Source organism: Colossoma macropomum, unplaced genomic scaffold, assembly GCF_904425465.1.
Source record: "Colossoma macropomum unplaced genomic scaffold, Colossoma_macropomum, whole genome shotgun sequence".
Taxonomy (NCBI): Eukaryota; Metazoa; Chordata; class Actinopteri; order Characiformes; family Serrasalmidae; genus Colossoma; species Colossoma macropomum.
This window is the reverse complement of record NW_023494793.1, coordinates 1,378,309-1,391,304: the sequence shown is the minus strand read 5'-3', so window position 1 is coordinate 1,391,304 and position 12,996 is coordinate 1,378,309. Positions and strand designations below refer to the sequence as shown.

The 12,996-nt window shown below is 39.7% G+C and overlaps 1 protein-coding gene across 1 annotated transcript in view; it reads left to right on the top strand.

The window, feature by feature from the left end:
* The window catches only part of LOC118813042 (leucine-rich repeat-containing protein 75B-like), a 58,003-nt gene extending 45,685 nt beyond the window's left edge, over positions 1-12,318 (top strand). Inside the window, exons 4-5 of the mRNA XM_036578178.1 lie at positions 8,875-9,220; positions 10,923-12,318. Of these exons, the coding sequence (XP_036434071.1) occupies positions 8,875-9,220; positions 10,923-11,171 (595 nt within the window). The 3' untranslated portion in view covers positions 11,172-12,318. The remainder of the gene's footprint in view (positions 1-8,874; positions 9,221-10,922) is intronic.
* Positions 12,319-12,996: the final 678 nt, after the last annotated feature.

Sequence of the window (12,996 nt, the reverse complement as noted above, 5' to 3'; positions counted from 1 at the left end):
CATACTGCACAAGTTTGCACGAACAGGAAATGTGAGTGCTGTTTCGGCAAAAGGTTCCTCTGATGTGGGTCTGTGGCCAGTGGCGGTTAACTGAGTCATTCTGCCGGTTATAGTGAAGTTCTTATCAAGTCAGGTCAAAGTTTATTTATACAGCGCTTTTTACAACAGGTGTTGTCACAAAGCAGCTTTACAGAAGAATCCGGGTCCAAGCCTCCATGAGTGTTGCCAATGGCGACAGTGGCAAGGAAAAACTCCCTAAGAGCAACAGGAAGAAACACTGAGACCTTTTCTAACCTTTTCTGAGCTGTACTGACTCCACACACCCCGTCTCGTCTCCAGGCTTTTTATTTTATAGCTCTCTTCTAAAACATTCGGTTATGAAAAGGTACAAATACGAACTTTTCACCTGGAAAAACGTATTTAAGGTTCACAATCAGACCTTAAAACCACTGTTGGAGCTTTGAGGGAACATTTACACTGTTTGTACCTTGATGAACAAAAATGTACCTGCGCAGCACCTTTATTTCTAACAGTGTATGAAACGATGCTGATGATTAATATCCACAGCTTGCTGCCTGCTGAGTAAGAACTGGAAACTATGGAGTTTTGTTGAATATTTAGTTATGAAAATGCTGTGAAAGTTTCTGCTCTTGGAAATGGGGTGAGGCAGGGGGCCTCCGAGTTTTTCAGGGGGCCCAAAATTCCTACCACACGGTGTCATGCCTGTATAGAAAGCAGCCTATGGTTTGTGTACAGGTTTGGTTCTTAGACCACTGTGTCAGGCTTTCAAACTGTTCTGCAGTTACGAAAGAACATATTTGTGCCTGGAGAGAGTAACTGAGACCTTGCAGCACAGCATATATGAATATAAAGGCATGGTTTTTGCCATGGTGTGTAAAGGCATGGTACGGCATTGTGTTTAAATAAAGAGGTATATTTAAAATAAAGAGTTCACTATAGCATAAACATATTTTGGCTTCTTAGTGCAAAAGATTGTACAAAATAAAACAGAAAACAAAATAACTGATCCAGAAAAACGGTGGAATGGTTAATGTGTGGTTTTACTTTGGAGGGGCTCAATTACCGCCTCATTTTTTAGAGCCATGCATTAGCGGTGTTGATTTACTCTGAGCTATCGAATGATGTCACCTTTAGACAGCAGAGTCCAGCAGTTTATAATGCGTCCTGTAGAGCTGTGAGACTGAGTGGGTCTGTGTGAGACGGAGAGATGGAGAAATTGATCCTGATAATGGAACTCATATCGTAATAAAGCAGGCAGGCAGGCAGGGAGAGAGCGAGGTGCTGATGGAGGGAGAGATGGAGGGATGAGGCAGGGACAGTGTTTGGGTGAAAGCCATGCTGCTGGAATGAACAATTTCAGCAGTGAGACAAGCCGAGTGGTGAGTGACACAGCAGAATTAGTGCAATATTCACCAGGACTGTCTGTACAGTGGAAATGAAATATGGCGCTACACGGGGCTGAAACTGGCTGCCCATCTGGCAGCTCCCTACTCGAATTTTTCGGTTCACCTGAACGTCCCAGGGAGTAGAATATTAAAAATGGTTTGTGATACTTCAAACGTGAGTGTTATATTAAACATCCAGCGAAGTAAAAATGAAAAAAATATCAGATAAATGTGATAAAACATGGCTTTAAACACGACTGAGCAGACCTTTCTGAGAGCTGTGTGGGCGTGGCTAATGAGCAGCTTGATTGACAGCTCTCTGCGCTAGCCTGCTCCGCCCCTCATACTGAACTAACATCATTATCCAGCTTTTATGTGACGCTAACTGGACGAAAAAAGCCACCAACAGATGTGCAGACAGATGAAGCAACGTGCGAATAAATAAAAGGATGAGTTAATGTTGGTGTTGATAAACGAGTGAATGGCGACAGGCAGCTACAGACAGGTGGTCTATCTTTCTAGTGTTTGATTATGTTGGGTTAGCTTTAGCTCACTAAGCTTCTCTGACTATGAAACTGTTGTGTGTGGGTGGGGCCAGAGATGCCGCCCTGTGATTGGTCAGAGGAATGCTTACGGAAGCATTACCCGAGATTAGGAGAGATGAGAGAAATTTGGTGAAATATATCGTAATTTATTGGTCATTAGAACAATTCAAAGGTGTGACCTCAGTACATGTTTACTGTTTACCTGCAAGAACGAGATTAACCTGATCAGAAGAAAAACACAGGTTTGGGTTCCCTGAGTCTTTAAGCTAAGTATCTAGAAACTTTGTTGGATGTTGTGATACAAATAATAACCAATTTTCTTAAGAGGGATTTTTTGTGTAAATGGTTCTTTGAGTGTTCATGGTTCTATAGAACTGTAATAAAGGACCTTTGAAGAACCATCTTTTTTAAGAGTTGTAGAAGATGAGATATTTACATTTTTGCATCCTTTATGGTTTTTTTTTGTATTCTTTTATAATTTGACATCAAAAAAATAAGAAAAACGTTAAAAGTAGAGACTCAAATCCGTCAGTACAGAATTTTTAGAAGGGATTTTTTACCCTTATTTACTGAAAATCAGATAAATCTTAAATACAAATACAAAAACTACACAAAACAGCATTTTAACTTCATCAGAATGAGGTCAGTGGGTCTCGTTTTACCACCATGTTCTTAGACTTTGAGTAACAATGAAAAATCATGGTGCAATTTTATGTTAGTTGTTATGGTAACACTTTACTGAAGGGTGCTGTACGTAAGGCTACCTGACACCTGGAAAAGCTTGTCATGACAGCTGACATAACTGTTTACAATTGCTTATACCAATACGCATCATCTGTCATAAAGACTACTTTAGCTAACCGGCAAACGTAACATAGCAAATTACGCCTGTTGGAATAAGCGTTTATAAACATTTATGTAGCGTTATGTCAATTGTCATTGTAAGCTTATGTAGGTGTCATAAAGCCTTATGACCTGTACCCTACAGCAAAGTGTTACCATTGTTACTAAAGAGCGGTGAAAAGTGTGTGAAAAGTGCAGATTCTAAACTTTCAATCTGTATACTTTGCATTTGTAAGTACACTCTTAAAAAAAGACGGTTCTTCAGGGTTCTTTATTAAATAAAATGGTTCTGTATAGAACCATGGACACTCAAAGAACCATTAACATGCTTAAATGGTTCTTTGCATGGTGAAATTGTTCTTCAGATTGATGGAAAATGTGTTGTATGTTTCTGTTTCTATCTTATACCTTTTTTGAAAAGGGTTCTATATAGTAACAAAATAGACAACAACAATAATAGAAGAACCCTTTTTGCTGTTATGTAGAACCCTTTTCAAAAAGGTTCTACATAAAACCATCTACAGCACATTCTCCATCAATCTGAAGAATCATTTCATGATGAAAAGAATCCTTTCAGCATGCAGATGGTTCTTTGAGTGTTCATGGTTCTATACAGAACCATTTTCTTTGATAAAGAACCCTTGAAGAACCACCTTTTTTTAAGATTGTAGAAGAGGAGATCAGTCCAGAATGGAAATCTAACGTGAATGTAATTGATTATGTGATTGTGTTTAAATAGCGATATAAATCAACAGTAATAACTGTAGACCATCAAAGCGAGAGAGCGTTGGTTTCAGACGCTGCTGTAAACATCAACAACATAAAATTAGACCATCAGTTCTGGCCAAATAGCTGCCACCGTCTCGCACCGACTCAGAGCCACTTGGCTGAGTGGAGAATGACTAAGACCTGGAGAAGAGAACTCAAACCTGAGGAGCTCTAATCTTTATGATTAAGGAGATTTTTCTCTCTGCAAAGACGCACATTAATGTATCTGTGTTGAAACCAGAGAAGGAGTTTATTGGTAAGTGTAGCTCGTAGAGGATCAAACCCACCCCCCACCAAAATCTCAACTACGCCTCTGCAAATCTGAGGAGCTGCATGTCAAGCAGATGCTGTATGGCTGTCTGGTAGTTTTGGGACGAGACTCGAGGCGAGGCAGAACTCACAAAATCAAAACAGAGTAGGTCAAAGATCAGCTGGCAGAAGAGGAGCGACGTTACAAATGACTGTTCTTCAAAATATTGCAAAATGTCTGTTTTCTGTGCATTTTGGTGTGAACACTGCCCCCTAGTGCTCACATCTACATTACGTGTGAGTATGTTAGGAGACACCTGTGCAAACGTCTGTGTTCACAGATTCACAGGTGCAGAAGCCCATTTGATGGAAAACCAGACTTTCCTCCCTGTTTTGAAATAAGAGTGATGTAGGATGTAAATATTCAAAAATTAGTCCATAAATGGAAACTAATCTGTAAAAACAACCAGTTTCAAAGTTACAAACATATTTGCACGTATTCACATATTCAACCTGCAGCATTTTAGCACATTCATGCTGAAGTTCATATTGTGGTTTTCACTGGGAGACAGGCAGCTCGGTGTGGCACCTGCATGCTTTAATTACACAGCCATGCTGTTATAAACTGTTGCCAGATCTCAAAAAAACAGGTTTATGGAAACAAGCCCAAAAGAAACAACTTGGCTCTAAAGTAAATAAAAAAAAGCCCAAAAAAGGCAAACTTACCTACCACAATGTGTGAAAAGAAAGGCCACTTGGATCAGTTTACATATATATAGTTGTTTTATTTCACGTGTTTCACTTACACTTCTAAAAAAGATGGTCCTTCAAGGGTTCTTTACTAAAGAAAATGGTTCTATATAAATCCATGAACCATCTAGGAACCCTTTGCTTAGTTAAAGCGTTCTTTGTGTGAAAACGTTCTTCAGATGAATGGAAAATGTGTTGTATATGGTTCTGTATGGGGTTCTATATAGCACCAAAAAGGGTTCTGCTGTAGTTACAATGTTAAGCTTGTAACATCAGAAGAACCTTTTTTCAAAAATTCTGCAACCATTCTTTATCAATCTAAAGAGCCCTGTAATGATGCAAAGAACCCTTTAATCATGCAAAGGGTCCTGTGAGTGTTCATGGTTCTATATAGAAATAAGCTCAAATAAGCAACTACACTTTAGAAACAAGTGCAAAAACATGCAACGTGCAACTACTAATATTTGTCAGTTGCGAATTTACAGAAAAATAAGCCCAAAGTTGCTGATAATTAGTGGACTTGGCAACTGTGGTTGTAAAACGTGCAGAATGGTTGTCGGTGTTGTCAGAAAAAGGAGTCTTGAAGGCAGCAAACGTGTAGATATCTTTGTTAATGGGGCTTTCACAGATTACCTACTAATACCACCATGACAGATTTAGAACTTTACACTGGTAAAAATCTGAATGGTCTTTTTTTTCTTTGGCCCGGAGAACACAACGTCCATTATTTCCATAAACAATCTGAAAGGTTGACTCATCAGACAACAATACACGTTTCTACTGAGTATCAGTCCATTTTAGACGAGCTCAAGCCCAGAGAAGTCGGCGGTGTTTTAGATGTTGTTAATATGTGACTCCATAGTGCAAAGGTTATTCAGTTGTAATTTTCCGTCTTGTCCTTAATGCAGAAGTTTCTCTAGATTTCCTGAAACTTTTGATGATATTAAAGTGATAAAGTGGTGAGCTGTGACTCGTCCTCGCTCATGAAGTTTCCTGGATGCTCCTTTTATACCCAAGCATGATTCTATCACTCATTCTAGAGTTTTCAACAATTTAACAATGTTCCTAGTCTTAAATTTCCCTGATCTTCACTTTTTTGGAATGTGTTGCAGGCATCTATTTCAGAATGAGCGAATATTTACAAAAAGCACTGATGTTGAAAAGTAAAAAGTTTAAGTATCTTGTCTTTGTACTGTTTTAAGTAAATTTAGTTCAAGATATTCCTTTCTGTTTTTGCATTTTTCATACTTAAAATGAAACCCTTCCTCTCTTTCTTTAGCTACTTCTTAGCAGAAGACGTGGAGAAACCAGCGTTAGAGATTGTAGATGGTAGTTATTCTTAGTCGCTGCTCTTTAGCTACTCTGAAAAAAATGAGGGCAAGAACACTCGGAACCCAGAGGGTCAAGTACTCCTGCACTTTTCAAGTAGTCATGACTTCAAGCACATAACCAAGGGCCGATTTTCAGCTGGACTGGAATCAGATGATTCTTTTTGGGGCGTATATGTGACGTAGTGGCTTTTTCTTCTGTCCCTCTTTCACAGCCTTTTCTCCTTTGTGCTCAGCAGTGATGATGTTTTTGTGAGTAGTTTGGGGAGATAATTGGTTGGTGTGTGTGGGATGTTTTGGTGGATCTCCTGCTCTCATTATGGACACCCACCCCCAACACCCCCAAAATTGGAAACACACACAGCGAAAGTGACAATGGCACCCAATTCCCTGCCCGCAAGGAGACTTTACAATAGAGCCATAAATAACCCTCATCTGTGTTAGCAATAACTGCTAACACGCCGCTAACACCTGCTCAGAGGGATCCTGTGAAAGTTCAGCATGTCCGACATTCAATTTCCTATTAAAACTTTGTTAAATTTTAAACATCAAATAACAGATGCCTGACATTTGGATCTAAAATAACCACAGAAACAGAAATATTGAGCACAGCACTGTCTGTGTTAACATGCAGAGATTTTCTCCAATCTGATTGGACACATTCTGATTCTAGATTCAGACTGAGGTGTTTATTCTCACTCTACTCAACAATCTGATGAAAATCTCTGTCTACATGCTCACTACAAGTAATCAGATCCAAAATTACGCGTGGAGAACCGCTTAGTGTAGACGTTACCATGACAACCAGCATCACGTGAGTCCAGTCAGAGTCAGATGAGCAGCAGTGAGCAGTGCTTGTGTTTTTAATGACTTTAAAATGATGTCAGACTCAGGAAAACGTCCTTCACATGTCCTTATTAAAGAAGGCCGAGAGGAAGACGTCGTGTTCTGAGACACATAAGCTGGACGTCCGTCCCACCGCCGTCTTTTAAAGATCAGAGCATAAACTTCGTCTCCTCTGCAGACCAGTTTCTGCTCCGCCATGTTGAACGGTATAAACTCTCACTATGACGTGACGAACATGATCAGAACGGACTTAAACTTTCCGATAGGGAATGTAATCAGATACAGGCGTTTACACGGATATTATTCTTCTATTTAACGGATTATTTACAGGATTACCCACCTCGATCAGTCGGATAGAAACTGTATTTTGATGTGGCCTCAATCAGACTAGACTATTCAGATTGAAGTGTTTACATGGACGTAATCTATTCCGATTGAGATATTAGTCGGATTATGAACGGATTATCAGGCTGCATGTAAACGTGGCTACTGCAGCAGATAAACCCTTCCAACACAGTGCTGTGCAAAAGTCAGAGACCACCATTCGTGTGTTTAATTTCCATGCAAAATGACCATAAAGTACAAGTTGTTCATTTCTAAGGAGATATCTGTGAGGAGATTAGATACAAAATAATCAAAGAGGAAGATGTTTGTGATTCTTGGATTGTGAGAAGCAGAAAATGATAAACCAACTTCTAAGGCTGAACTTTTCTCAGATTTCTTTGAGAAACTGAAAGTGAGTCTCCTGAAAAGAGTCTTTTAATCCGCTCTCTTTCTCCCACTCTTTCTACTTTTTCTGTATTTTGCCCACGACACATTTAAAGAAGACTGTGCTTCAAGGGTTCTTCAGCAAAGAAAATGGTTCTATATAGAACCATGAACACCAAAGAACCCTTTCCCGTGATTAAATGGCTCTTTGCATGGTGAAATGGTTTTCCAGATTGATGAAGAATGTGCTGTATATGGGTCTATATAGGACCTTTTAGCACCCAAAAGGGTTTCTTCTATTGTTATGGTGTCAAGCTTGTAACAATAGAAGAACCCTTTTCAAAAAGGTTCTATGTAGAACCATCTACAAACATTCTTCATCAATCTGAAGAACACAGATGTGCAAAGAACCCTTTAATCATGCAAAGAGTCGTTTGAGTGTTCATGGTTCTATATAGAACCATTTTATTTACTAAAGAACCATTGAACCAACTGCATGTTGCCTGTAGTAAAGGTAGAGAGTGACACACTGAACACTCAAACAGCTGATATTAGATTTAGTCGTTGAGGCTTCTGTGTGATTTTCTGTTAAATATGTTCTCGATTCTTTTTCTGACGGTGAAAAATGAATAAGTGAATGGTCATTTTAACTGGACAGTAAATAAATTAAGGTTTTCTCTGACTTTTGCACAGTCCACTGTAAACAGTGGCTCATCAGATCAACCTAAGAAAATTAGTTAATGTGGTAACAAGTAATTAACTAGTTTTAGTGAACATAAATCAATACTTGGAACGATTCTTTTAATCAGTGTATTTTTTTTATTTGAATAAAACAAGTTTAATTGCTTCAGGAAAAAAAGGCTTGAATTCCGATCTGAGCATTCTCATTAAGGCCGCTTGGCCACCAATCGGATAAGTATCTGATATAGAACCATATACGAAAGTGGCTCAGTTAAGATTTGAAAAAATCAGATTTGTGTGTTCACACAGCTCTGAAAACATCAGATCTGTGCACATTAAGGCAAAAAATCAGATTTGTGTAGTGTGAGCCTCAATTACATCCCCGTTTCCAAAAAAGTCGGAACGCTGTGCAGAATGTAAATAAAAACAGAATGCAGTGATGTGCAAATCATTTAAACCCTATATTTAATTGAAAGTAGTACAAAGAAAACATATCAAATGTTGAAACATTTTCGATATTTCATTAAATTTAAAATGGACGTATTTTTTTCAAAAAACAATAAAATTTCTCAGTTTTAACTGTGGATTTCTTGTCTTTTACCATGTTCAATAAAATAGAGGATATACATTATTTGAATATCATTGAATATCAATGAGTCCCAGCTTTTTTGGAAACAGGGTCGAGCTTATTCCACTGCTAGCTTCTTCATAGACTATCCCAGCTGATAATGATCTCTTTCCACCTTTCAGTTTAAAAACGACCCTTCAGAAGAAACTGTGCAGCGACTCTGTTGACCTCTCCGGTATCCCATTGTCGATGCGCGACATACGGCACGTGGCGTATTACCTCCAGACCAGCGGTGGCGCTGTGATCTCAGTGGACCTGAGTTTCACCGAGCTCCGGGATGAAGGGCTGCGGCTGCTGCTGCCACTCCTGAGTGCCTTACCGAAACTCACGACACTGGCTCTCAACGGTAACCGCCTGACCATCGCCATCATGAAAGATCTGACTGAAGCGCTGAAGAACCCAAAGAGCTTCTCTTGTCTGGCCTGGATTGATCTGGGCAACAATGTGGACATATTCACCATGCCTCAGGTAACACTACACACAGACTGTAATACACTACAGGAAGTGTAGGGGGCGATATGGCTTCTACTGTTCCGTTTAAAAAGCTCTATAATGTTCATATGATCCACACAGTCACTCTGACAGACTGTAATACACTACAGGAAGTGTAGGGGGCGATATGGCTTCTACTGTTTCATTTAAAAAGCTCTATAATGTTCATATGATCCACACAGTCATTCTGATTGACAGATTGTGAAAATGCTAGTCAAATAATCCAGTAACAGTCAGTAGACTGATATATTAAGAAATAATCATTAACTTCAGCCCTGTTCAAGTTGCTGATTCAAATTGCTGATTAATTAATTCGTACTAGAATTGCTGTGTAAACCTCAGACCTTCTGGCACAAATGTGAAGCATGTTTAATGCTGTTGTTCTACAGTCCCCCCCATTTGTGCTGTAGCTCTTTTCTTGAGCTACACTTGATGCTTGATAACTGTTACAAAGACCAAAATCCAGCTCACTTCCAGTTCTGCATGTACACATTTCCATAGAAATATATTCCATCAACACTCCTGAAGTAAAATATTGCTTAGTTCAGCTGAGGAAACGCCAAAACAGACAGAAATAGCATTTTTTGGATTACCTCACCAAATTTCTAATTTTTACTAGCATGCTTTATTTATTGTCTATATAATTTATGATAAATAATTACGCTTTTGCCAGCGACCCATTCTTGTGTTTGATGAGTAAACCATGGTAAAAGTAATTGCTCTGCTATATGATGGTGTTCCAAACACACAAATATACATGTGATCATATTAAAAGATGACACCACTAAATGATACCTTGGAAAATGAAATGGTCTCACTTTATTTGGATAGTCCACTATAGATCATCTACAGATGTTCAAACTATTAACAAACTATCTTCTGAAACGCTTCAGGGGTTGGGGTTAGGATTTGGGTTGAGGTTAAGGTTCAGTTTTGGATTAGAGCAGGTTTAGAGTTAAAGAAATTTATGGTCAATTTAGTAGATTGTAACTTGAAAGTAAACTAAAGATCTACAAAGCATCTCATGTAGACCATCCAAATTAACTGTTACCAGTTAAATATCTTAAAAGTAGCTTGTCTAATATTTCTCATTGTGAAATTGTTGTAAAAATACAAATGAAATTATCTGAAATGACTTAAATCAAGCAAACTGGTTGAATAATCTTACTACAGTCTTATAATGAGAAATATTAGATATGTTTATTATATTTACTTAGAAGTATTTAGTTAGAAGTGCTTTTTCTTTCAAGTTTTAGTCCGACCAGGATCTCACAACCTTTCTTGTGATGGAAATTTTTTCTCAATGTTTCTTCAAGTTACAGTCAAATTTTTTGAATATTTAATATTAAAATGACTTGCATACAAAATAAGTACCATGTTTCTACAGTTAGATATTCAGGAAAAATGAGAAAAAGAAGTAAAATAAATGCTGTCAGACTTATTTTGGTTGAATATCCACTGTGACATCATTTTCTTATCATTACAAAAATAGTGATTATTGATTATGTTGATTATATATTCACCCCTCACCACAAAAACACATAACGATTTTCACAGCTCACGACATGTTGCATAAAAGATTACAATAATTGTAAAAACACCTACATTACTTACACATCTAATATAGAAAATTTCTGGAGTGGCTAAAACTTACGCCTCCTGTCTCTGTTGTCTACAGCCCCTCCTGGTGGCCCTGAGGCGGCGGTGCAGCCTGAAAAGCAGCCTGCCCACCATCTACGAGTACACGGAGGGGCAGCCGTACTGCTACCGCATGGAGAGCTCCATCGAGGAGCCCAGCCACTACGAGGAAGAGGAGGAGGAAGAGGAGGACGAAGACGACTTGGACGACAAGCTGGACCTGGAGCAGTGGAGCATTGGAGAGCAGAAAAGTTCAGGGAGCTTCACCCTGCACTACTGCGAGAGGTGAAGCAGCCCCGTTTTTGACCTGCAGTGTTACCCAACGCTGGGAGAGAGACATAGAGAATAAATGAGACAGAGGGAGAGAGAGAGAGGGAGCGAGATTGGCTCTTTCTGCATCAACTCTCCCAAACCGCGAGCACTGTTCACCCTCTTGTCCTTCACCGTAGCTCCATGAGTTAACCCGTTCCCCATCGTGGCTTCGTGTGAACCAACACCATCACATTCACAGGGCTGTGGGCTCCACATGGGAGCTAGCGGGACAGCTAAGCTAGGCGCCTGAGCACAGCACACAGTGACAAACGCAGGCCTGAACTCACCGTTTTGGCAGATGATGCTCCTCGGCGCAGGGTGAGGGTTCATTGGAGGGGGCCAAGAGGAGTTTGAGAAGGTGCCCCACTTCTCTCGCAAAGGAACAGCAGTGGGAGATGGGAAAAAGGTGAACTGAGTGAAGAAAATCCCAGGGTGTTTCAGAAAGATTGGACTAGCTGATGCATACCGACGCTGTTTTTCCAGGTCTGAGCATCCACAGGTTTAGCTAAGGTAGGGCCGGTGATGTTGTTAAAGGCGGTGCTGGGGGGGTTTAGGGGGCTTAGGGTCAGGTTCGGCGGTGTTTTTCAGGGTCTGGTGGCTGAGGCCGTCTCTGCCGCAGCAGACCGGCCCTATCTCACCACTGTGTGCTCTGCTAATCTCCCAACAAAAGCCATGAGACCAGCTCAACAAACCGCACGGCCCACCCTCCGTCACGTGACTCGCGCAAAACTGCTAAGTCAAGACTTTTGCGTTTTTTTTCCCCCCACCTTTCCAAAACGTCCACTTGTGAATACCCACTCATCACTTGTGTCGTGTAGCCGTGAATGATAATACAAAAAAAACATAACGCTGTTGTGGTGGTCTTCTCTTTGTTGTGTGCGCCAGTGATGAACAAAGCCATCTTAGAAGACCATGGGAGCAATTCAGCGAAGGTCACTAACAGTCCCTCCTCTCCACTGTCTGTTTTCATCATTCAACACATTAAGGCTAACAGATACACTAAGAGGTCAGCAGCAGTCACTGCTGTACACTGAATATGAGTTTTTGATGAAAGTACACTTTAAGTTTTTAAGATTAGCCTGCCTTGACTTTTGGCTAACATTAGCATCAGTGGCTATAGATGGTTTAAAAGGGGACAGTAAGTGATATTTAGGGAAACAACGTTAAAACATTGTTAATTTGTCAGTTTGATCTACTTTCTGGAAGACGATCAGCTAATGTTGAGTTTATTCCCTGCTTTCTAAACCAACAATGCTAATAATAATATGCTAGCTAGCTGTATTTAGTGAAATGTTTAGTGTTTGTTGAACATTGTTTATAGATTCATAACTACACAACACAGTCTACCTAACATAACATCGACCACTTGATGTTTCTTTCTTGTTTAATTACTAAATAAAGAACAGGACTGTTAGGTATTAGCATTTCGCTCAGTTAGCCGAGACATGAAGGACCAGCCCTGCTGGAGCCTCAGTTATCCTGGCTATGAACTACTTCCTCCAGTTAAGTTGACCCTTTAAGCGCTGTAGAATGGTACTTACGTCCATGACAGTGCTGCCCACACCGTAGGGCAGTTTCACAGTTTGTCGTAATCGCTAACTATGTACTGAATGTAGTGTTAGAACGTCTTGCTAATATAAACTGTGTCCTCCTGTTTGTTTCTTTGTTTGTTTGTTTGTTTGTTTTACTATTATTGTTATTACTATTTACAGAGCTTGGGATGCTCTTCTGATCACTACAACTCTTCCTGTAGTGCTTTACTTCTTATTGTTTAAAAGGCACTTTTCCATTCTAGGATTTTG